The sequence below is a fragment of the Oncorhynchus mykiss genome, chromosome 14 (assembly GCF_013265735.2).
Source record: "Oncorhynchus mykiss isolate Arlee chromosome 14, USDA_OmykA_1.1, whole genome shotgun sequence".
Classification (NCBI taxonomy): domain Eukaryota; kingdom Metazoa; phylum Chordata; class Actinopteri; order Salmoniformes; family Salmonidae; genus Oncorhynchus; species Oncorhynchus mykiss.
In genome coordinates, this window is record NC_048578.1 from 11,284,638 (window position 1) to 11,308,637 (window position 24,000).

At 44.3% G+C, this 24,000-nt stretch overlaps 1 protein-coding gene, 1 non-coding gene and 1 pseudogene across 5 annotated transcripts; 2 read left to right on the forward strand and 1 right to left on the reverse strand.

The window, feature by feature from the left end:
* The first annotated feature begins 11,248 nt into the window (after positions 1-11,248).
* Positions 11,249-14,571, forward strand: dnd1 (DND microRNA-mediated repression inhibitor 1). Of its 4 annotated transcripts, none has more exons than XM_036942647.1 (5): positions 11,249-11,382; positions 11,918-12,026; positions 13,156-13,481; positions 13,625-13,757; positions 13,890-14,571. In XM_036942647.1, exons 1-5 carry the CDS (start codon positions 11,362-11,364, stop codon positions 14,396-14,398), a joined length of 1,098 nt encoding a protein of 365 aa, XP_036798542.1. In that variant the 5' UTR covers positions 11,249-11,361; the 3' UTR covers positions 14,399-14,571.
* Positions 14,572-14,635: 64 nt separating this feature from the next.
* Positions 14,636-18,317, reverse strand: LOC110488796 (annotated as a pseudogene).
* Positions 18,318-19,850: 1,533 nt separating this feature from the next.
* Positions 19,851-19,922, forward strand: trnaa-ugc. The gene has a single exon. It is a non-coding gene; the product is annotated as a tRNA-Ala (tRNA).
* The last annotated feature ends 4,078 nt before the right edge of the window (positions 19,923-24,000 follow it).

The following is a 24,000-nucleotide window of genomic DNA, read 5'->3' on the forward strand; positions in this document are numbered from 1 at the left end:
AGGAAGCAGGCAGATCCCTCTATGGCCTTGATCTCGCCTCGGGAGAGGTGAGTCAGTCTTTACGGTAAGAACTACCCATTCTGTAAGGTGTAATTATCCCAGCAGGCACCCGTGGATAGAATTGTTACGAAATGGGAGCTTGAGCATCAATCCCATACTGACCTCCCTAAGTCCGAAGTCAACCCCTTCCCTGTGTCTTTGTAATAATGGGAAGGAAGACATGGGAGATACTAGAGCTTGTCGTGTATATATGGGTCAACTGAGAGAAGAGTGTAGTGATAGGAGAAACTATACTAAAGGGGATTTTAGTGTGTTAGGCTTACAGCAACAGGTGACAGGTGTAAACCTTTCCAAGATAGAGGAAGGCATGAGAGCACCTTTTGGATGTATGTGGGTATGCAGTGACAAAGGTTACCTCACTTTACCTCCTGGATGGGGGGGTTGTTGTTATTTGGGGAGAACAGAAATGTACATGTTAAGAATTCCGGTCACCGATCTTTTCAACGAGACAAGTAAAACCAACTCTGGGGAACTGAAGCGTGCCAAACGACTCATCCCAGACAATCAGGAAGCCTATGGTCATGTCCTACACCCGGGTGAGATTTTTGGTATGTCAGTCATACCCTCCTGGTGTGTGGCTGTTCTGGGAAAGTGGGTAAATAATTGTACCTATTCTTTACAGGCCCATATGATTTTAACGATCTGAGGATTTAGCCAACTCTCATTAGATGTCCAAAATCTGAAAGCAGTCGCTGGCCACCATGAGTTGGCTTTAGATGATCTTTTGTCCTTGAGTGGCCCAGCCAGAGCCAGGACTTGAATCCAATTGAACATCTCTGGAGAGACCTGAAAATAGTTATGCAGCGACACTCCCCATCCAACCTGACAGAGCTTGAGAGGATCTGCAGAAAAAAATGGGAGAAACTCCTCATATACAGGTGTGCCAAACTTGTGGCATCATACCCAAGAAGAATCGAAGCTGTAATTGCTGCCAAAGGTACTTCAACAAAGTAAAGGGTCTGAATTCTTATGTTAATTTATTGTGTGTAGATTGGTAAGGGGGATAAACAAGGTCATCCATTTTAGGACAAGGCTAACATAACAACATGTGGAAAAAGTGAAGGGGTCTGAATACTTTCTGAATGCATGAGTACTATGCTTGTGCATCAACATTTATTTGGAGGTAGGGTGAGTATCCACACAGACAATACCCAGATTTTATTCAAAAATCTCAAACAATTTCAAATGCAAATTCTCTCTCTCCAGTTTTCTGCTTTTTAGTTCCACTTGAAATGGCAAATGACAAGCAATCCAAATCAATGAGGCGGTAGTTTACCAGCTCACAGAACCAGGAAGACAAAACAAACAAGACATTCAGTGAAAACTACACAACGCAGGCTCCCAGTGATCATGCTATACACCATTTGCACTTCTTGTTCAAACCGTGCCAATATATCCTCCAAACACTGTCTTTGAGGGCATTATCACTTTTATACAACGGGTTACCAACATATTCAAGTAATGATTGACATATTTTCATAAAAAAAACGTATTTTGATTCATTTGCATAAGCTGTTTTGTAGTGACATTTATTTGGATGCATCAATAACAATGAGCTAATGAGGCGTGATTACACCGGGCATAGAAAATGTGCTCTTTCATCAGGACCAGTGGAGTGAAGTACTTAACCTTTGTGTGGTGTTCATGTTTTTGTTATTCACACAATGTTCGCGGGTCTGATGGACCCACACAATTATAGTGGTTTTAAAACAATACAGGCATAACGATTGACGCAAAAATACTTAATACCTGATACTTAGATGTTGACTTATATTAATTACAAGCAATATAGACAGCATACATGGTTAATATTTGCCATTTACCTCTGCTAGATCACATTTATCAATAAAAGCGCAATTCGTTTTTGGGGGATTTTTTAAATATTTTTGTAAACAAAATTATTTTTGTAAACAATTATAATCAAGACATAAATCATGTCTATCTTGAACAAATATAAATGAAACAAAGTTTATCACTATGGATCTTTATTGCTTTGAACTGATGTTTTACATATAGTATTATATGGAAATGATAAATGAGCCCCATTGATCATAAATTAAGGCCGGTCTACACACCACGAGGGACATAGTTTTACTGTGTGTGTTGCAAATGTATTTCTTGCACTTGATGTATGTGTACTGTGTCTTCCTGACTTTCTTGGGTCCACACACAACGCAGCGCTTCTTCTTGTTGCTACCGGCTGCAATCTAGAATGATGAAAACACTTAGTTCAGGATTTTTACTAACATCTCACTCACATATATAGTTACAGCAGGCCAAGGTAGGAGAGTCAGACACACACACATGCAACAACATCACTCACACTTACTTCCGGTATTGGAGTTGTTGGTTCTGTGGGCCAGGCGGCTGGGGCACCACCATCCTCCTCACGATGGTTGCCAAAGCTGGGAACCTTGGGATATGTTGCTTCCTCTGGATTTGAGGTCTTACCCATGCCTTGCCCAGCTCCTCGAGAAAGAACCGTCTCCTCTGGAGCTTCCCTCTGTTTCAATCTGGGTTCAATGCCATCGAGATGACAAACGTGGTGTACGCCCGAGATGTCCAAGATGTTGAAGAATATCACAAGTGACCAGCGTAGGGTTCTTCTTTTTCAGCTGTAGCCAGTCACCAGCTTGTCTAAAATGTCCACCCCTCCTTAGTGGCATTGTAATCCATTATGATTTCTGTTTTTGTATGTTCCTGGCCACAGATTCTCCCATCCCTATGCAGTGTACTCATGAGTACCACATTTTTGCCTTTCTTTGGCACGTAGGACACTAGGCACATGTCGGCCGTGAACATAAACTTTGTGGAATTGATAGGCCTGTTCCGTGTATTCAACAGCTGAGGTGGGAGCTCTAGCTCATTATTTCATACGGTTCCTACCATCGTCAGCTTCCTCTTGAGGAGCTTCTGTCCCAGCTTGTGCGAAGGTAAAAGGTTATCGCATGTGATGTTGTGGCCACGGTGTCCCTGTGTCACGTCCAGGACAACCCGCATCCCATGGCAGGCCAGGAAAATGACCCAATTCACACACTTATCAAGAGAACATCATTGGTCATCCCTACTGCCTCTGACCTGGTGGACTCACTAAACACAAATGCTTTGTATGTCATGTCTGAGTGTTGGTGTGTGCCCCTGACTATCCATAAAATAAAAAAAACAAGAATATTGTGCCATCTGGTTTGCCTAATATAAGGATTTAGAAATTATTTATACTTTTACTTTTGATACTTAAGTCTTTTTTAAATTACATTTACTTATGATACTTAAGTATATTTAAAATCAAATACTTTTAGACTTTTCCTCAAGTAGCATTTTACTGGGTGACTGTCACTTTTACTTGAGTCATTTTCTATTAAGGTATTTTTACTTTCACTCAAGTATGGCAATTGGTTACTTTTTCCACCACTGGCCAGGACACTGTTTTCAGAGGAGCTAGCCAACAACACAGCTAACACAATAACTTCAAACTGAAGCTGGAAAGACTGCAAACTAGCTGCACTTCATTTTATTTGACCTTTTTTTAATTTACATGTATTTGTATACACTACCGTTCAAATGTTTGGGGTCAGCATAAAGTAAAGTTCAGTCCGAATCACAATCAATTGAAATAAATCTGTTAGTAAAGTACATAAAACAATCTGAGTACAATAAGTACAAAGTGAAATGCATAAGCGTTATTGGCTCTGCTTTCTATAGAAAAACACAAGAAAATACAGAGACCACAATGTTCATTCACAGTTAGAATGGACTTTCTAAAATTTCAAATACTTTGTAAAATTTCAAATTTCAAGTACAAGGTGTCCATAAACAAAATGACATTGTGCATTTATTTATTTAACTAGGCAAGTCATTTAAGAACAATTTATTATTTACAATGACCGCCTACCCCAGCTAAACCTGGACAACACTGGGCCAATTGTGCACCACACTTTGGGACTCCCAATCACGGCTGGATGTGATACAGTCTGGAATCGAACCAGGGACTGCTCTTGCACTGAGATGCAGTGCCTTATACCACTGCGCCACACATATTTTTTGTCATAAAATAATATGAATACTTACAAACACACTGCCCACGTAATATCCTAACCCCACATAGGTTACAATTCAAAAATGAAACAAAGTAAAACACCCTGAAGCTTTACACGAAATAGAATGTCATTCTGATAATTACTCACGCTTCAAATAATGTTATCATCAACTCCACATCGTGGTTCTGAGAGCACTGGTATTCAACTAGCAAAAAGCTAACATCCTCATGTCAATCTGAAAGTATCAAATGGCTAACATGGCCATCTAGTATAAATATTACAAACAAAGTCTTATACACTGCAGATGATGCAAAATATGATATATTCCGGTACTAGAGTAAGACAAATATTTATTTATTTTTATCCATCTAAAGTGACGTTGGACCCACAATGGATTTCATCAGCTCTCCAGTGTAATTTCTTGCTCTCACTCTTACACACTGGGCAATCCCATAACCGCCTGCACACATTATTTATGGCTATCTTAAGGGGACAGTGCCATCTAGTGGATATAAATGAATACAGCTATGTGCTTTTACCACCTGGCTACATTCTCCCTTGCTACAAAGTCAGAGTCCTTGGTGACTTAGCACAAGATTTTAACTTCTCTTACAGCTTCGCCTGAAGAATACAGTTCCCAGAATGGTTATAATCTGGGACAACACTGCAGGACTGAATGAATGCATTATTATAAGCTGATTTAGGAATGTTTTTTGGGTTTGAGTGTACCCCAGCGTTTGCTCTGGTACTTCTGCGCGGAGTAGGAACAGGCACTTCAATCTCAGGATCATTCACAAAATCATCTGCCTCTATTGGAAGAATAACTGTCACTATCAGCATTACCCACAGGTTCTGTGTTTTCCTCTCAAGTTACCTTTGGACGGGAGACTTCCTCAAACACTACAATCTCAGGAGTAGAAGGCTCTGACAAAAACTTAACAGGAGAGGTGATGGGGGTTACTGGCACACTGTTCTTCACTAGCCTATGAGCAGGGACAGGACAGTCTCTCACACATGGCCTTAGATTAACCCTATGAACCGTTTTTACAGGCCCACCTTCTAATGGCTCGAATGCATGTGCAGTACCCTGTACCTCGATCACTCTGTACACAGTAGGACCCCAAGCATCCTGAATCTTGTTTCTACCCTTAGGGCTGTGGCGTTAGTAAACCAGCTGGCCGACATCAATGGGGGGACTTTGAAGTTCAACTCTCTCTGCTGCTTTTTGTTCTGTGTACTCTCTTGCTCGTTCACTTGCCTCGTTCAAACGCTCCTGGTGAACAACCAACCAGTCATGTTTCTTGTCAAGCACCTGCTCTTGACTTAACAAAGCATCAACAGGAAGGTGTGGATGGACCTGAAACGCAGGTAGTACAGCAAGTACCCAGTGGTGAATTGGGCATCACATTGCAGGCATACACCAACTCTGGTAACTGCTCGGGGCAACAGTGCTTCTTTTATGGAGGCAGTGTGAGCAGGAGATCATGAGCGTTCTATTAAACATTTCGCACTGAGCGGTCCCCTCAGGGTGATGGTGGGTCGTGCAGGTTTTCTTGACTCGATAAAGCTTACACAACTCGGCGAAGACTTCACACTCAAAATGTATCCCTCGGTCAGAGTGCAATCACTCAGGCACCCAATACTTCATGAACCACTCCTTGAGAAGGACCTAAGCTGTAGTCTCCGCTTTCTGATCACGAACAGGGAACCCCTGAATGAACTCAGTGAAAACATCTGTTACCAATAACACATTTTCACAACCATCAGATGCAGGTTCAAGGATGGTGAAATAAATCCACCACAACAACTTCAAGGGTCCGTGAAGCTAGGAAGGTTTTCATTGATGCCTGTATTTTGGGCTGTGGCATGTTTGTCAGAATACATCTCTGGCATTTCTTCACCCACTGCTCAACATCTTCATACATCCCAACCCAGAAACATCTCTGTCTAAGTAGATTCTGTGTGCGTTCTATCCCCTGGTGGCCCATGCAATCATGTACACTTTCAAGTACTGGTCCTTTCAAGCAAGCTGGCAATAGGAGCTGGTGACATTCACCTACATGGGTGTCCTCAATCACACAGTACAACAACCCATTTTGCTCTTTTACTCGATGCCACTGCTTCAGCGTGGACATATCTGGCTTAGTTAATCATGACCTCTCCTTGTGAGTAGATTTGTTCTGTTTGTCCCAAACCTTCCTCAGCCCCCTAAGTGTAGGGTCATGAAACTTCTGGAACTCATCTTTAGAGTAACCAGGAAGTGTTGGTGAGTTACCCTGAGACTCACTACTATCAGTAGCCACCCTGGCTTCTGAGGCACAAATCTGTTTGATCTTACAGCACTTGGCTCCTGCTGTCATTAAGTCTGGTTCTAGAGCTGTCCCCTTTCGAATGACATTGCAAATTGCCACACAATCGTCATACTTGGCATGATCATTACCAGGCTCAGGCTCCCCTGCAAACAGCTGCCTAGAGAGGGCATCTGCAGCTGCACTGCAGCGTCCCGGGCGATACTTGACCTCGAAGTCAAACACTTCTAACTGAGCCACCCATCTTTGCTCGATGGCACCTAACTTGGCTGTGGCGAGGTGACACAGGGGGTTGTTGTCTGTTATCACAGTGAACTTAGAGCCCAAAAGATAACCTCGAAATGTTTCTGAAACAGCCCACTTGAGGGCGAGGAGCTCAAGTTTCATACTACTGTAGTAGTACTGTAGAATTACGGAGCCTCCTGCTGGCTTACGCTATTACTCTCTTCTTATCTCCTTGCTGCTGGTAAACAACAGCACCTAATCCTAAGCCACTTGCATCTGTGTCTACAATGAAAGTACGAGCAAAATCAGGATAACCTAACACAGGAGCAGTGGTAAGTTTCTCTTTCCACAGCTCAAAAGCAGCCTGGTACTCAGATGTCCATGAACCATCAAACAAGCGTTTAGCTTTTGCAGGGCTACCTTCTCTGAGGCACGCATTGACTAGGTCATGGAAAGGACCAGCCAGCTTGGAAAACTCCTCAATGAACCTTCTGTATTAGCTACAGAAACCAAGAAACAACCTCAGATCTTTGAGTGTACTGGGGACTAGCCACTGTTTTACGGAGGTGATCTTCTCTGGGTCTGCCCCAGAACCCTCTGCTGAGGAAACATACTTCTTGCTGAAGGAAGGAAATGGCACTTCTCAAGCTTCACTTTCAACCCCGTCTCTTTCAGTCTCTTCAGAACTGTCTCAAGTCTCTCCGAGTGGTCCTGGAACATCTGAGAGAACACGAGTTTGTCATCCAAGTATACTAACAGTATCTAAAAGACTAACTTGCATGAGTCGTTAAAACGTCGCAGGCCCATTACAACCCCCAAACGGCATCCTAAGATACTACCATAGGCCAAAAGGAGTTGTAAATGCAGTCTTGTGTCGGTCACGTTCTTGCAATGCAACCTGATGGTAACCACTAGCAAGATCAATAGTCGAAAAGAACTTTGCGACGTGAAGGGCATCAAAACTTTCGTCGATGGGAGGCAGAGGAAAAGCATCACGTCTAGTGTTTGCATTCAGTCGCCTACAGACAACACATAGACCACGACTCCCATCGGTCTTACGCACTAGGACCATAGGGGAAGCGTATGAGGTCGCCTGGATGACACCCTTCTCATCTCCGCTGTTGTTAACTAGATGTTAGTCTAAGAAATGTGAGATAATGTCTACATGCTTTTTATAGTGGAGATCAAGTTCATAACTTACCTGGCTGGGCTGATGAGACAGTGGATTGCGCAGTCAGATGGAACAGAGTAAATATGCATTTTAACATCATAGATTTAGTCGGTAGTAACTGGTGGAATAGACACCAATCAGCATTCAGGATTAGACCCACCCCTTGTATAAAATGATATAGACATGTGCGTGAACGAACACACACACACCAAATGATATACAAATAAAATGATATTAGTCACATGAGCTGAATCAACAGAGCTTACAATGAAATGCTTACTTACAAGCCCCTAACCAACAATGCAGTTAAAAAAAGTACAAAATAAATAAAACATTTAAGAATAAGAAATAAAAGTAACAAGTAATTAAAGAGCAGCAAATAAATGCTAAAAAATGTGTTTAGTTGAAAATGTAATTTATATTACAGGCACACTGAGATTGTCAAGTTTAAGTTCAGTTCTAATGACTCACCACACACACGGGCGCACGTACACACACACACACATTGCTCAACACACTTCCTTATTAAACATAGGCTGGCGGCAGTGTGTTATTGTTGTCACAGTACATAGATATGTCTCTCCTGGTGAGTGACCACTTGGTTCCACGCATATCACTATCAGGAACATCGGAGGGCGGGAGGGGGTTGTGGGTTATGAGAGGGAAGGAGAGCAAACGCATCACTTTGAAAATGTGCCTCCAGAGCTAAACTTGACCAACACGCTAGACTACACACAGCAGTAGACATTAGCTGCAGTACCAACAGCCACACAAAGGAACAATGACACATGTTATCACCTGGCTGAATTAGGCCCGTCTGCCACTGATCAGCAGTGCCCAGACACAAATCCATAAAAATCTTTCACATATGAGAGAGACACACACACACACAAAAACATGACAGCACACTGTATATATGTAACTATCATTGAATCTAGTACTCTGGCTCTATACATAGGTGGGCATAAAAACAAACAAAAACATTCTTACAGACTAAAGTTCTTTTAGAGACCAATTCCCAAAACCATAAATAAAATGCTGATAAATGCTTCCGACATAATAGTCTTAAAAATACATGATCAAAGTCCTGAGTAAGAAAGGCCCTGAACGCCTTCAGCACCAGCTTCAAACAGCTGAAAATACAGCATTTTTGGTTAATGAAAATATATTTCACAGCGGTTTAGATGGTACAGTGATTATCTAGACATTGCTTGTTTTGTCACAAACTGAAATAAGGCAAACTATATTCGAATTTTAGCAACCAGGAAATGGCGGAGTGATGTCTGCATATTGCACCTTTAAAAGTTTGTTTCAAAGTCTTGAAGACTTGTTGGGAGTTGTGTAACGGCTGAGCAAAGCTGAGGAGATGCAGGGTGACAGGGAACAGATTGACTCTGCCCGGGGGCACACCCTCAGGTTAGACTGGGAAAAGAGATCACTCCCTCCCCCTGATGTTTAGGTGAAAGAGGCGGGGACACAGCTGTGTGTGTGTGTGTGTGTGCACACGCATGCGTGTGTGTGACGCCAAGGCCCTACGGCTCAGAATCTGCTGTCGCTATGCAGCTGACATGTCTTAGCAAAAGAGTGACAGTCTCCGTGACTAATTTGACTCTGAATACTTTGGGAGAAGATATTCTGGAAAGTTTGCCTCTACTTCAAAATGTACCTGCCAGCTTTTAAAACTAAGAAAGATATACAGCTGGAAATTACCCAAAGGCAGCAGCATAAAATAGCAGAAGCCAACTCAGTTTTAAATGCTTTTTCTATTGAGAAGACATTAGATTTCTTCACCAACACAGTTGCCATGAATTTTACAGTAATAAAACATACTTTCAATGGGCAGTCCCCTGTGGCTCCCTGCTACTGCCATGTACGTGTCTCCTAACCAAGGCCAATGTGACAGGAAGCAGTTGTGCTTGCAGTGATGTAACAATTATGCAGAACTAAATCCTATAGTTTGTTTTGCATAGACAAACACAATGTGTGATACAGTGCCCTGTAACCAGTAAATGGCCCTGTGCTGTTGTGAGTACTGTGGGTGTTCCTTTGTCGCACAAGTCAACACTTTATATTGCAGTCAATTACCACAGCCTTTCATGGTAAGACACACAAACACACAGGATGGTGCAGAGAGAAGGGAGAGAACCCTCAAACCAGCACAAAGTGGAAAACACATTAATCTACTGTATATCCACCTCAGCATTAAGTCCAGAAGCCATGGTCAATAAAAATTGACCTTGATGTAAATCTCATTAGCCTGAAGCAGAGCTCTTATCTGGAAGTCTAGATACAGTAATTCACTTTGTTTCATAGAGATACTTCAGATAAAGCAGTCTACAGGGAACAGTCAAAGAGGAGGAAACAGGAAACTCTCCCTCTTCTCCAAATTTCCATCTCACCTTTCTTTGGCAGAGGGAAATGAACAAGCTACTCTTAAAGGCATGATCAAAAATCCATAAAAGTGATCTGAGGGTGCAATGGATTGCACCACCTCAAAGACATGGCCAAAATACTCCAAGGTAGCAATTCACGGTTCACCCACCACCCCCACTGTGTTGTTTTGTACACAGACAGTCAGCCCCTGCTATCACACCGTGACTCACAGAGCAAGCAGGTTGAGGATGTTTACAGCCCGCTTTTTTCAGCCTCAAACGAACGGCTCTAATTACCAACGGTCTGTGGCGTGGCGTTGCACATACACAGACCCCGGACCCAAGAATTAAAAATGGATGTTACAGAGAGAGAAGACCTTGATGTGCAGGTGTGGTGGGGAGTTGCTAGCAGCAATAAGGAAACACTCCTTTAATGGCAGACAGACACAGCAGCCCCAGTGACACCTGGCTACATCACACTACAAAGCAGAACCACACCAAACCCAGTCAAGCAAGCCTAACCCCATGGTCCAATCCAGCCTCATACTCTACAAAATACTACAAAACCCCATACTCCCTCCCCTCATGTACCTCCATTATATGCCATAGGCCTACAGATGAGTTACCAATAACACCACTGCAGGGATACAAAAAAAAAAATGTTGCACAATCCAGAACGACTGGCAGTGTGCAAACTGCGTTTGAGGATGTGCTCAATTCGTGTGTACTGAGAAGTTCACAAGGTCGTATTGAGAGCGTAATCATTATGATGACACATACGTAGGCTGACATCTTGTGAGAGAAAGGTGTAGTCGCACCCCTCTCCGCAGGGGACCAAAGTCATCATTTGAAACGTGTAGTTGTTTCGTTTAAATGTTTCATTCAGCTCAGGATTAGCGAAGGATGCACCTGTTGAAAATGCACCTAGAACTACCTGTCGAAACCCAGTGCAGTTCAAATACTTTGAGGCTTCTGCTCTAAATTACTTTCAACATGCACTGCTTCAAGTGGCCTTTCCATCACCATCGTCTTCAAACGTGACTAATTTAACAACCTTTGCACACGCCCCCAACCTCCTCCGTGATCCAATCGATTTTTTACCTAAGGTCACGGGATTTCACCGTGGTACCACTAATGACTAGAAAGCAGATTAGGTAATTGTTGCTACTTTTTCGAAACCTAGGAGAATGGAGGAGCGTTCAAGTCAGGTAAACTAAAATAGCATAACACCGTTTTTGTTTTAACGCGTTGTTTATTAACATGACACCGATAACTTGCCATGGACGTGTATCTAAAGCAGTTCACTAAGTTGCTGGCCTTCATGTAATATGATTCACACACTGGACAATGGTGTGCAATTAATGCCTTTTGCAAGTGAAGTTCTCGAAATGTTGCTTGTTTCACAAAACATTTGCTCATACAATTCAACACCCGTAGCCTACTTATGTCAGTATCACCCGAAGTGTTCCTAGTTGTAAATAAGAGAGCCGTTCTCGGGTATTATAAAGGTCGCAAAATGTTAACTGATTCTGTAGGTTTGTTTGCAAAAGCCGTTAATTGTTTAGTATTGATCTACAAAACCCACATGTCAAGTACAGAGGCCTCTGATCAACTACCCACTCCGTTGGATAACAAAAAAGCACATTTTCAAAATTGGACTATATATTGAAAGATTAATAATACTCTCACGACGTGTCTTCATAAAGTAGATTGAAAAGATAAACCTCTCAATCTTTGTTCTAGCAGGTGTTGAACCCGGAGCGACTGAAGGCGCTGGAGATGTGGCTGCAGGAGACTGACGTCAAACTGACCCAAGTCAATGGCCAGAGAAAATATGGAGGTCCACCTGATGGTATGTATGATTGGAACCAAATGGCCTATGGTGCTGTAAATGCTCATGTTTTCAGTGGTAGGCATCAGACAGTTTGAGGTATCCAGTGGTGTAAAGGATTACATAAATTGTCTTTGGATGTATCTGTACTTTACTATATATATTTGACAACTTTTACTTAAATACATTCCTAAAGAAGTGTACTTTTTACTCCATACATTTTCCCTGACACCCAAAAGTACTCCTTACATTTAATGCTTAGCAGGAAATGAACATGGTCCAATTCATGCACTTATTAATTGAACTTCCCTGGTAATCTCTGTTTCTGATCTGGTGGACTCACTAAACACATGCTTTGTATGCAAATAATTTGAGTGTGCCCCTGGCTATCCCAAAAATATAAATTGTGCCTGGTTTGCTTAATAAGGAATTTTAATTTACACATACTTTTGATTTAAGTATATTTTAGCAATTACATTTACTTTTGATACTTAAGTATATTTAAAACCAAATACTTTTAGACTTTCTCAGGTAGTATTTTACTGGGTTACCTTAGTTTTGTGTGGGTCATTTTCTACTATCTTTACTTTTAATCAAGTATGACAATTGGATACTTTTTCCACCACTGGAAGTATATTCAATGTATGAAGAACTGTAGAGTTGTGGATAATTTTGGCAAAATCTATATGCCTACATCTCCTGCATGGCAATAGCCATTTTACCTAATCACTCTAATGGCACACACCTGTTGGTGAAGTGATCAGCTCACACATCTACTTACTCATCTTACTCATCTACAGTGAAAAGACTGGCAAGCCAATTGGAATTAAGGCAAATTCACCAGGGGTGTATTCATTACGTAACCATTTCAGAAGCAAACCGTTTCTATTGAACATTCCGGTAGGTCCCTTACTGTTCCATTTGCCTCCGCTTAAGAAACGTTTTGCAACAGAATCCGCGTAATGAATACGTCCCTGGGCACCTCTGTTTGCTGATCTGTAAAGTGGAAAAAGTTCCTCCATTACACTGCTTATACCTATCCATACCCTTCAGATCTGTAAACATCAAAAAGTTAGGAGAAAGGCTAGGGAGAGAAAATAACTTGCAAATGAAATCCACTCCTGACTCCACTGCTCCCTCTGGTGGTTAGATTGGCTTGGCGCCCCCCCTGGGCCGGGCTGTGAGGTGTTCATCAGCCAGATCCCGCGGGATGTCTTTGAGGACCAGCTGATTCCGCTGTTCCGTGCGGTGGGCCCTCTCTGGGAGTTCCGCCTCATGATGAACTTCAGCGGACAGAACCGTGGCTTTGCCTACGCCAAGTACGACAGCCCTGCCTCGGCCGCTGCCGCCATCCGCTCGTTGCATGGCCGTGCCCTGGAGTCAGGGGCACGCCTCAGTGTACGGCGCAGCACAGAGAAACGTCAGCTCTGTCTTGGGGAGCTGCCCACCAGCACAAGGAGGGAGCAACTGCTGCAGGTCAGGAGGGAGGGGTGGGTGGTTCAGGTGGAGGGACTTGTGGGGTGGGAATGATGCATGTAGAAACAGAACATTACAAAAATAGCTGAATTTGCAGTTTAGATGTTTGGTCTGTGTGTGTAATTCTTGTGTCCCACCTGCAGGTGCTGCTGGACTTCTCTGAGGGGGTAGAGGGCGTGTCCCTGAGAGCAGGGCCTCGGGAACAGGGGCTGTCTGCAGTGGTGGTCTATGCCTCCCACCATGCAGCTTCCATGGCCAAGAAGGTGCTGATTGAAGGTAGGCCAGGGTTCTCATGGAGATTCAGTGTACTGATCAGCATACACAGCTTTCTGTTAGCAGCTCTTACATTTGAAATGCTCCCATCTGACCTTTAATGTGTTCCGTTTGCCTTTTCTCCTCTCTCTACAGCCTTTAAGAAACGCTTTGGGCTGGCCATCACTTTGAAGTGGCAGTCCTCTTCTAGGCCCAAGCACGAAGAGCCTCCCAGACCCTCCAAAACGCCTCCTTCTCCCAAACCTCCCCACTGCTCCCTCCTCGACAGCCCCCGGCCTCCCCTGCGCCTCGCCCAGCGTCAGCTCCCTGCCTTCTCCCGGGCTGTGAGGGCACCCCCTCCCATGGTGCACGCTGCTCCTGAATCCCTCAGGGAGGTGACCGTGGTGCCTCCTGTGGATGCAGCAGCCCTGCTCCAGGGTGTGTGTGAGGTGTACGGGCAGGGGAAGCCCCTCTATGACCTGCAGTACCGCCACATGGGGCCTGACGGGTTCCTGTGCTTCAGCTACCGGGTGTATGTGCCGGGGCTGGCCACACCCTTCACTGGGATGGTGCAGACACTGCCCGGTCCCACCCCTGGAGCCATACAGGAAGAGGCTCGCAGAGCTACAGCCCAGCAGGTCCTCAGCGCTCTGTACAGGGCCTGATAGTGTTGAAGCACAGATCCCATACTTTGTTTTAATTATGAAAATACTTCATGTTTTGCACTCTTTTATACTTAGTAAGTAGATGCATGATTTTACTTTTATTTTGAACCACTTTTGCATGTTTCTGCACCATTTAATTGTTTCTCATAATAAAATGAGATTTGTCAAATGTCCAGCAGTTGTTTGGTATACATCTGAAATATGCTCATGTATTGAACTGAACTAATCAAGCAAATATCAGATTAATCAGTTTATTGGTGGGTTAAAAGAACAGGCATATTTTACCTTGGTGCTCAGACTGAAGCTGTAATGCAGTGACTTGCAACAGTGCCTCAATAGTATGTCTTATGTTCATTGTCCTTGAGGCTACGCAGGTGTCTGGGTAGTTGGCATGAAACCACTGCCTTTAAAGGTCTTAATGAGAGCAGCCTGGACGAGTGGAACAAATTCCACAGTTGAAGGCAGCGGTGAGACCTGTTTACCTGTGGTGAACTTTTTGGGCCACAACCCAGGGTGCTGTTGTCAGGCAAAAACCATGATGTGAGGTCCTTTTCTTGATTTGTTTTGCTCTCGATACGTCAACCTGAGAATCAGACTGGAGAGAAACATGTTTGAGGGGTGGTGTTTTATTCAACCAGGAAAAGCACATTGGAGACCTACCTGGCCAAGGCAGCAACAAATACATATATTTTATATTCATTCAGTGGCACTAACATATGGATTGTAGACTACTCCATGCATCTGGTGCACAAGAAGAGAAGGCAGTCTTGCCTAATACTGTGAATGTCCTGGGGACTAGCAACCACCTAGCGTACCAGGTATGGTAACTAATGGTGAAGGAGACCAGACAACAGAGGTAAAGAGGGAGTTTGGTGTGTGTGACTCACCTCTCGGCTGTGGACTGTTCGGAGTTTCACCACCCCATCCTTGAGCTCCTGCTCCCCCAGGATCGCCACCAGGGGGATCCCAGAGTCCACAGTGCTGCAGCTGGCTCAGCAGCTTGGGGTTCTTCTTATACATCACCTCTGCCTAACACAGTCATATCAGTGCTATTAAAAAGGTTCCTCTTATGAATAGTCACACAGCCTTTTCAGAAGTGAAATTAACTCTACATGCACATCACTCGCTGTAATCAAAATTAGATTGAACACACCTTGATCCCAGCAGTCAGTCTCTCGTTTAGGAGGTTCTTCTGTGCTGAGGCCACCATGACCTGGGTCTCTGTGGTGCGCACCTTCTGCGCCGATGCTTGGGGGGCCAGATCCCAACACACCAGTCAGACACACAGGCTCTCTCATGCACTTATGAATAAACAAGTCTGTGTGTAGAGCTGGCAGCTGATAGACAGTTTGATAATGCCCCTTCCTTACCTCAGCCTTCTGCTCCATGATGGAGAAGACCCTTTCGATGCCGATGCTGACCCCCACACACGGCACCTTCCTGCCCTTGGGGTCAAACATGCCCACCAGGCCGTCGTAGCGCCCGCCACGCTGCCCACGCTCACGCCCTCCTCTGCCTTCTTGTCCGCCCCATTCTGGTTCGCCGCCACATTGACCGGGCCGTTCTGAGTCAGAATGGCCTCATAGATCACTCCTGTGTAGTGGGCCAGACTTAGGTCAAACACCACCTGGGGGAGGAGAGAGAGGACAGATTGGGAGGAAGGAACACGAGATTAATGATATGGCAAAAGGACTGCAACCTATCCGGCTAATTTCAGCTGATCATATCTGTATAACCGCTGACCCCCAAAACTATTTCTGTTAAACTAAATGCCTCTACAGAGTAAGCTATTGATGTACAGATTACCTCAGTCATATCACCTTGGTCACCAGACAACCTCTCACCTTGTCTGTGACCTGGAAGAGCTGTAGGTAGCTGAAGAGCTGCTTCATGTCTGTGAGGCCGGCACACGCCTGCTTGCTCTGCGACATCTTAGCGTCCTGCAGTAGGCGCTCAGCTAGGTCCATTCCCCCTGGAACACACACACCAACCAGACAAGTTCAGACAGGGGAAAGGTCAAAGGTCAGTCTGCGTGTGTGATCTGTCCTCACCCTGCATACTGACATATTGTCCGATCTGATCAGCTGCCTCCTCAGAGAGACCCTTCTCATTCACCATCTCACTCTTTACATCCTCCCACGACATCTATAGAGAGAGAATAAAGAAACATTTGATCCCTATCAACTTGTTTTGCATATTAAGATATTGCTCAGGTTTATTGTTATGCATTCCATTTCCTTAACCACATAAGAGTTGGGTTGTGTGCAGTGGATTTACCTTGTCCAGTTTGTCCACTGTGGAGCAGATAGTACGGAACTTGTCATCTGGAACACCACACACTGCAAACATCCCATCTAGAATACGTTTGTCGTTCACCTGCACAGAGAGGATATTATGGTGGGGATGAGAGTTAGGAGGAGTACGTCCACAAATTCCTTGCTTCAGATTGTATCTCAAGATGTTTGACCGTGGGTAGTGTATGTGTGGATGTGTCTCTGACCTACCTTGATGCGGAAGTCTCCCAGCTCCAGGTCACTCAGGATCTCGTGGACAATCTTCAGGCACTCAGCGTCTGGGATCATGGGGTCGTACTGGCCTGCAATGTCAAAATCCTGGGAGGGGGAGAGACGCACATAGAGAGCTAGAAAATGGGTCATGTGTATCCACAAACACCTGGATGTAGCAGAAACCAAGAACTATTCCAATGTTAAAGTTGATGTTGAAAGTCTAACACCAGGGTTTACGTTTCACCCAATAACCCGATCGCTCGGATGCTTACACACTGATAGAACTCCCTGTAGCGGCCGCGGGTCATGGCAGGGTTGTCACGGCAATAGACCTTGGCGATGTGGTAGCGCTTGATGTTGGTGATCTTGTTCATGGCCAGGTAACGGGCGAAGGGCACCTGAGAGGGGGCGGGGTCAAGGACTTGTAGACAGACACCTGATTGGCTCACAACGTGGATAAAACCCACAAAGGGATATACAGCTGGTTTGCTTTAGGGGAATTTTGGGAATTAACTTGCCAATCTGCAAGCTATCCCACTTAACAATGTATGCATCAGGACTAATACAAGGATACAGTGAGATCATATCTAAGGGACAACAGCTCTCCTCCTTGGTCCTTCAGGTCGTAGATGAAGCTTAGAGTCCTCCCCATTCTTTCCCGTCAACGTTTCCTACAAAATCATAGATGGGAGAAAATGGTCAACCTAAGTACATTATGTATTACAAATCGAGGGGCTAGTTCATCTCTTTCTACTCTTCGTCAACGGTGTGTTTTGTGTGTGTATTTGCCACGCACACACACCTTCAGCTCAAAGATGGGCGTGTCGATGGTCTCGGCTCCGTGGCGTTTGAAACAGCGAATGATGGTGTTGAAGACTCTCTCTCGGATGGCCATCTGCTTAGGGTTATAGTCCCTGGTGCCCTGAGAGAGAGAAGGAGAGGGAGATGAAGAGATGGGAGGGCAAGAGAGAGAAAAAGGAGTGCATAAGCAATACAACACCTAGTGATTTGGACTTTCAATAAAGACAAGTAGTAAACATATTACACAACAAGTTCTCTCACTGCCTGTGAGATGCACTCTCCATGGTGGCAGTCTATACCTTAGCAGTCTTGAGCGTGAATTGGTGTTTGCCTTCATCTCCTCCAATTTGAGCCTTCAGCTTTAACAATTTGGCCACTTCCTCATCGATCTAGGAAAGAAACAAATAAGGTTAAAAATCAGTGTTCACCAGGACCTTGAACCGATCCTCCCCCATTCCCATTCCAGCCTCCAGAATATGGGTCTTACGTGAGACACAGTCATCCCAGAAAGGGTGCGTAGAGAGCGGACACACAATCGAGACCGATGGCCCGCCAACCCCAGGGTATTTATTGCAGCAGGAAAAGCAACCAAAAAACAACCAAAAATGGCCGTTCAGGAGTGCGGCATCACATCAGCAGTACAGTCCAATAGAAAAAACATCCACCAAGACAGGTGAGGGGTTATCCAATTCAAAAGCAGGGTTATCCAGGAATATCCAGTGGAAGTGTTTGGATCCCAAGTAGTGACATGTGGAGGAGGTAGATGATGATGGACGTAGATTTGGCCCCAGCAGGGTGGTTGGCATCGAGCAGGAAGAACAGGAGAAAAATGGTGAGCAACCCTATCACTAGGGAGGAGGGCAGGCATGACGCATCATCACAACATGGAGGACAAAACATGAGAGGCAGGGGTCAATCAAACCATCAATCCTAATCACAGCCCAGAATTAAACCAACTAACTGGCCTATCACAGCCCAGAGACATGGGTGGGCGCAGGACTTAACTTACCCCTGGAATCAGAACAAGGCCTATCTCTGGACCAAACAAGCACTGGGCCGTGTTCACAAGGAACAAATCTGGATATAAAAACAAAATAATTAAACTGTGTGTCCTACTGAACACGACCTGATCTGGTGACGTAGGAAGGTCTGAGCTCCAGCCCCTTGGCATTCAAATCAAATAGATAGAAACACAGAGAGAAACGGGTAGGGAAAGGTAGAGAGAACAATACAGTTGAGGATAGAGAGACTAAAGGTGGAGACAGACAGATTCTGCCATTGAAAGGAACTATGTATTCACGCAGGCTGAAAAACAAATGTACAACGATTGACCAGCCCACTAACAATTGCGCATGTTATGACAGCTATCTTGCTAATTATGCCAAATTGCAGGGAGATTGCATCATCAGCCGTGATGCCTGACAGCTATTTTTTGCTGAATAATTTGGGTCACTATGATTAGCTACCTTAGCCACGTGCATCAGAATATAATTCATTATTTACTTCGCAATGGCCATGACATGAATGCCACTTCTAATTGAACTAACGCTAGCTAGCTATTTTGCGATTCATTCATCTGATAGAGAACCGTCGAGGCCGGTGTCTTGGCACTGCTACCGCTAGCTTATCGCATATGGCACGAGAGTCTACGTTTCCACCAAATGTCAATAAAACTGAACGTCGTGAATACTGACCTGCTCTTTGCTTGCTTTCTCTGTCTTTAGCTTCCGCACGACTTCTCCTTGTGTTTTAATTGCATCTTGTATCTGCGCTTTATCGGCCATGGTGTTGTGTCTAATGTCAACGAAACTAGAAGGAATATCTATGTGCTACTGCTGCTAACTCGTCCTCGAAGACCGGAAGCTGGGATCCGATGATATACCTACACGTACCACACAGTCGCAGTATATTCAAGACGGCGTTTGTCAGAGCGTGATGAAACAATGTAGCAATTTAGCGCTAGTAAGTAGTACATACCAGATACACTATAACAATCATGTTTTAGCTAAAAGACATGGAATGAAACGAAGGCACTTGCAAAAAAAAAGGTGCAAGGAGTTTCACACTTCCTACACTGACTATTAACTTGATGTTGTACTTATTATACAGTATAACTAGTGTGCCTTTTACTTACTGAATATGTGGGGGATGTAGCTCAGTGGTAGAGCGCATGCTTTGCATGTATGAGGCCCCGGGTTCAATCCCCGGCATCTCCACACCTTTTGATAAAGATCTGTTTTCTGGCGTTAAAATTGTATGAAGCGGATGAAGTTGTGCACCAATCAGATTGTGTCAGTTGATGATCTGGTGATTTCAACAACCTACCCAGATAAATGAAGACATTCACCAATCAACAGAAATAGGTTACATATTAGATTTAAGTTTATGCATTTGTTATTTTCCTTCCAGTAGGCTATTATTTGTTATCTACGTTCTCAGTAACCCAAGTTAATTCAAGAACTCAGATATACATGGCATTGGTTGAGCCTAATAGCCTAACTTAGCATATAGTATAGTATATATTCATAGTATTCTGTAGCCCTATTCTTCTCTCATATATCACGGTCTGCTACTTTTTACTACTTGTATTTATATAGTATTTGTATTCACTTGTAGTTTGCTTACTGTTGTTTTTTTTACATTAGGCTGTTGTATTTAATTGCCCCGTTTACACTGTATCCTGTGCATATGACCAATCAACTTTATTTGGATTGGTTTTTATAACATTTTCAAGTCCATTTTATTATGTGATAGTCAAGGATTTGTGCTGCACTTATTCTTATGAACAAATGTCAACAGACAGTCTGATGTTGAGTTGTCTAGTCTCAGCTTTCTGCATGTGCTCACTGAGAATGTTTTGTAAACAAACATCAGTGTTTTGGTGTGAAACTTTATATATTTTATTGTTTAGAATCTCTCTCTGAAGGCATGAAAATGTCTGCTACAGGTTAGGTTATGCTTGTAATGTGTAGATTGTCAGTAATAAAATACCCTATTTTAGCCACACGCACACACACTTCTCAACTGTAGCAGTGGTGTCAGTTCAACACCCAATGTTTATGCTCCCTTTAGACATCTAGTTAACGGGGGAATATTGGAGGCACAGTAGTCACATTGTGACCTGCAATACCCAGCTAACAGCAGGACCTACATAGTCACAGTATGAATCTGTATTGTCCTCCAAGTTAAATATGGAGTTGGCCCCACTTGACACCAGTTACTGTAAGTCTAACTCCAGTTGTCCTAGACATGATACCAGTCTGTTTCAGCACTAAGATGCCTGCCTGTTTGCCAGTATACCATACTAGTTTTAATTTAATTGAATTAAATAGCCTTTACAGTGAAACATGAAATCAATCAGATTGTGTCAGTTGATGATCTGGTGATTTCAACAACCTTCCCAAACCTGTTCTTGTCATTTGAGCAGACTGGTATCATGCAGTGAACACCTTTCCTTCTATAACTACAGGTATGTGACAGGATGTTACAATTAGCGTAGTGAGATCTTTTATTTTTTAAATTAAGATTATTATTATAAAAAAATGTTTTGTCATGTTATTTGTAACTTATTTTGTACATGATGTTTCTGCCACCGTGTCTTATGACCGAAAATAGCTTCTTGATATCAGGGCAGCGATTACTCACCCCGCACTGGAGGAATTTTTCTTCAACGAGTCGGATGGGAAGGATTTACTCCAGACACCCGACAAGGCCCTCATCCCCGTCATTCGCAGGAGGAAAAGACGGAGATATTGTGGACAACGGTCCGGGTATCCGTCGCCGAGAGGGTAATCTACCTTTACCATCGGTCCAATTAGCCAACATACAATCAATCAATAATAAAACAGACAAACTACGAGCACGTGTATCCTACCAAGGGGACGTTAAAAACTGTAATATTTTATGTTTCACTGAGTCGTGGCTGAACGACGACATGATTAACATACAGTTGGCGGGTTTTAAGCTTTTTCGGCAGGATAGAACAGTGATCTCTGGTAAGACAAGGGGCGGAGGGGAGGGCCTTTGTATATTTGTAAACAACAGCTGGTGCACGAAATCTAAGGAAGTTTCGAGGTTTTGCTCACCTGCGGTATCTCATGATAAGCTGTCGACCGCACTATTTACCAAGAGAGTTTCCATGTATATTTTTCATAGCTGTCTATATACCACCGCACACCAATGCTGGCACTAAGACGGCACTCAATGAGCTCTATACGGCCATTAGCAAACAGGAAAATGCTCATCCAGAGGTGGCGCTCCTAGTGGCCGGGGACTTTAATGCAGGGAAACTCAAATCAGTTTCACCAACTTTCTATCAACATGTTAAATGTGCAACCAGAGGGGGAAAAAACTCTGGACCACCTTTACTCCACACACAGACACACATACAAGCTCTCCCTCGCTCTCCATTTGGCAAATATGACCATAATTCTATCCTCCTGATTCCAGCTTACAAGCCAAAACTAAAGCAGAAAGCACCAGTGACTCGGTCGATAAGAAAGTGGTCAGATTAAGCAAATGCTAAGCTACAGGACGGTTTTTCTAGCACAGACTGGAATATGTTCAGGGATTCTTCAGATGGTATTGTGGAGGACACCACATCAGTAACTGGCTTCATCAATAAGTGCATCGATAACGTCTTCCCCACAGTGACCGTACCTTACATACCCCAACCAGAAGCCATGGATTACAGGCAACATCCGCACTGAGTTAAAGAGTAGAACTGCCGCTTTTAAGGAGTGGGACTCTAACCTGGAAGCTTATAAGAAATCCCGCTATGCCCTCCGACGAACCATCAAACAGGCAAAACGTCAATACAGGACAAAGATTGAATAGTACTACACCGGCTCCGACGCTCGTCGGATGCGGCAGGGCTTGCAAACTATTACAGCCATGAGCTGCCCAGTGACACAAACCTACCAGATTAGCTAAATTACTTTTATGCTTTCTTCGAGGCAAGTAACACTGAAACATGCATGAAAGGACCAGCTGTCCCGGACGACTGTGTGACCACGCTCTCCGTAGCCGATGTGAGTAAGACCTTTAAACAGGTCAACATTCACAAGGCCGCAGGGCCAGACGGATTACCAGGACGTGTACTCCGAGCATGCCCTGACCAACTGGCAAGTGTCTTCACTGATATTTTCAACCTGTCCCTGACTGAGTCTGTAATATCAACATGTTTCAAGCAGACCACCATAGTCCCTGTGCCCAAGAACACTAAGGTAACCTGCCTAATTGACTACCGAACCCGTAGCACTCACGTCTGTAGCCATGAAGTGCTTTGAAAGGCTGGTCATGGCTCACATCAACACCATTATCCCAGAAACCCTAGACTCACTCCAATATGTATACAGCCCCAACAGATCCACAGATGATGCCATCTCTATTGCACTCAACACTGCCCTTTCCCACCTGGACAAAAGGAACACCTATATGAGAATTATATTCATTGACTACAGCTCAGGGTTCAACACCATAGTGCCCTCAAAGCTAATCACTAAGCTAAGGACCCTGAGACTAAACACCTCCCTCTGCAAGTGGACCCTGGACTTCCTGACAGGCCACCCCCAGGTGGTAAGGGTAAGGAACAACACATCCGCCATGCTGATCCTCAACACGGGGGCCCCTCAGGGGTGCGTGCTCAGTCCCCCCTGTACTAACTGTTCACTAATGACTGCATGGCTAGGCACGACTCCAACACCATCATCAAGTTTGCCGATGACACAACAGTGGTAGCCCTGATCACCGACAACGATGAGACAGCCTATAGGGAGGAGGTCAGAAACCTGGTCATGTGGTGCCAGGAAAACAACTTCTCCCTCAACGTGGTCAAGACAAAGGAGATGATTGTGGACTATAGGAAAAGGAGGACCGAGCACACCCCCATTCTCATCAACGGGGCTGTAGTGGAACAGGTTGAGAGCTTCAAGTTCCTTGGTGTCTACATCACCAACAAGATATCATGGTCCAATCACACTAAAACAGTTGTGAAGAGGGCACGACAAAGCCTATTCCCCCTCAGGAGACTGAAAAGATTTAGCATGGGTCCTCAGATCCTCAAAAGGTTCTACAGCTGCACTGGTTACATCATACTATGGCAACTGCTCATCCTACGAACGCAAGGCACTACAGAGGGTAGTGCGTATGGCCCAGTACATCACCGGGGTCAAGCTCTCTGCCATCCAGGACCTCTATATCAGGCGGTGTCAGAGGAAGGCCCTTAAAATTGTCAAAGACTCCAGCCACCCTAGTCATAGACTGATCTCTCTGCTACCGCACGGCAAGCGGTAC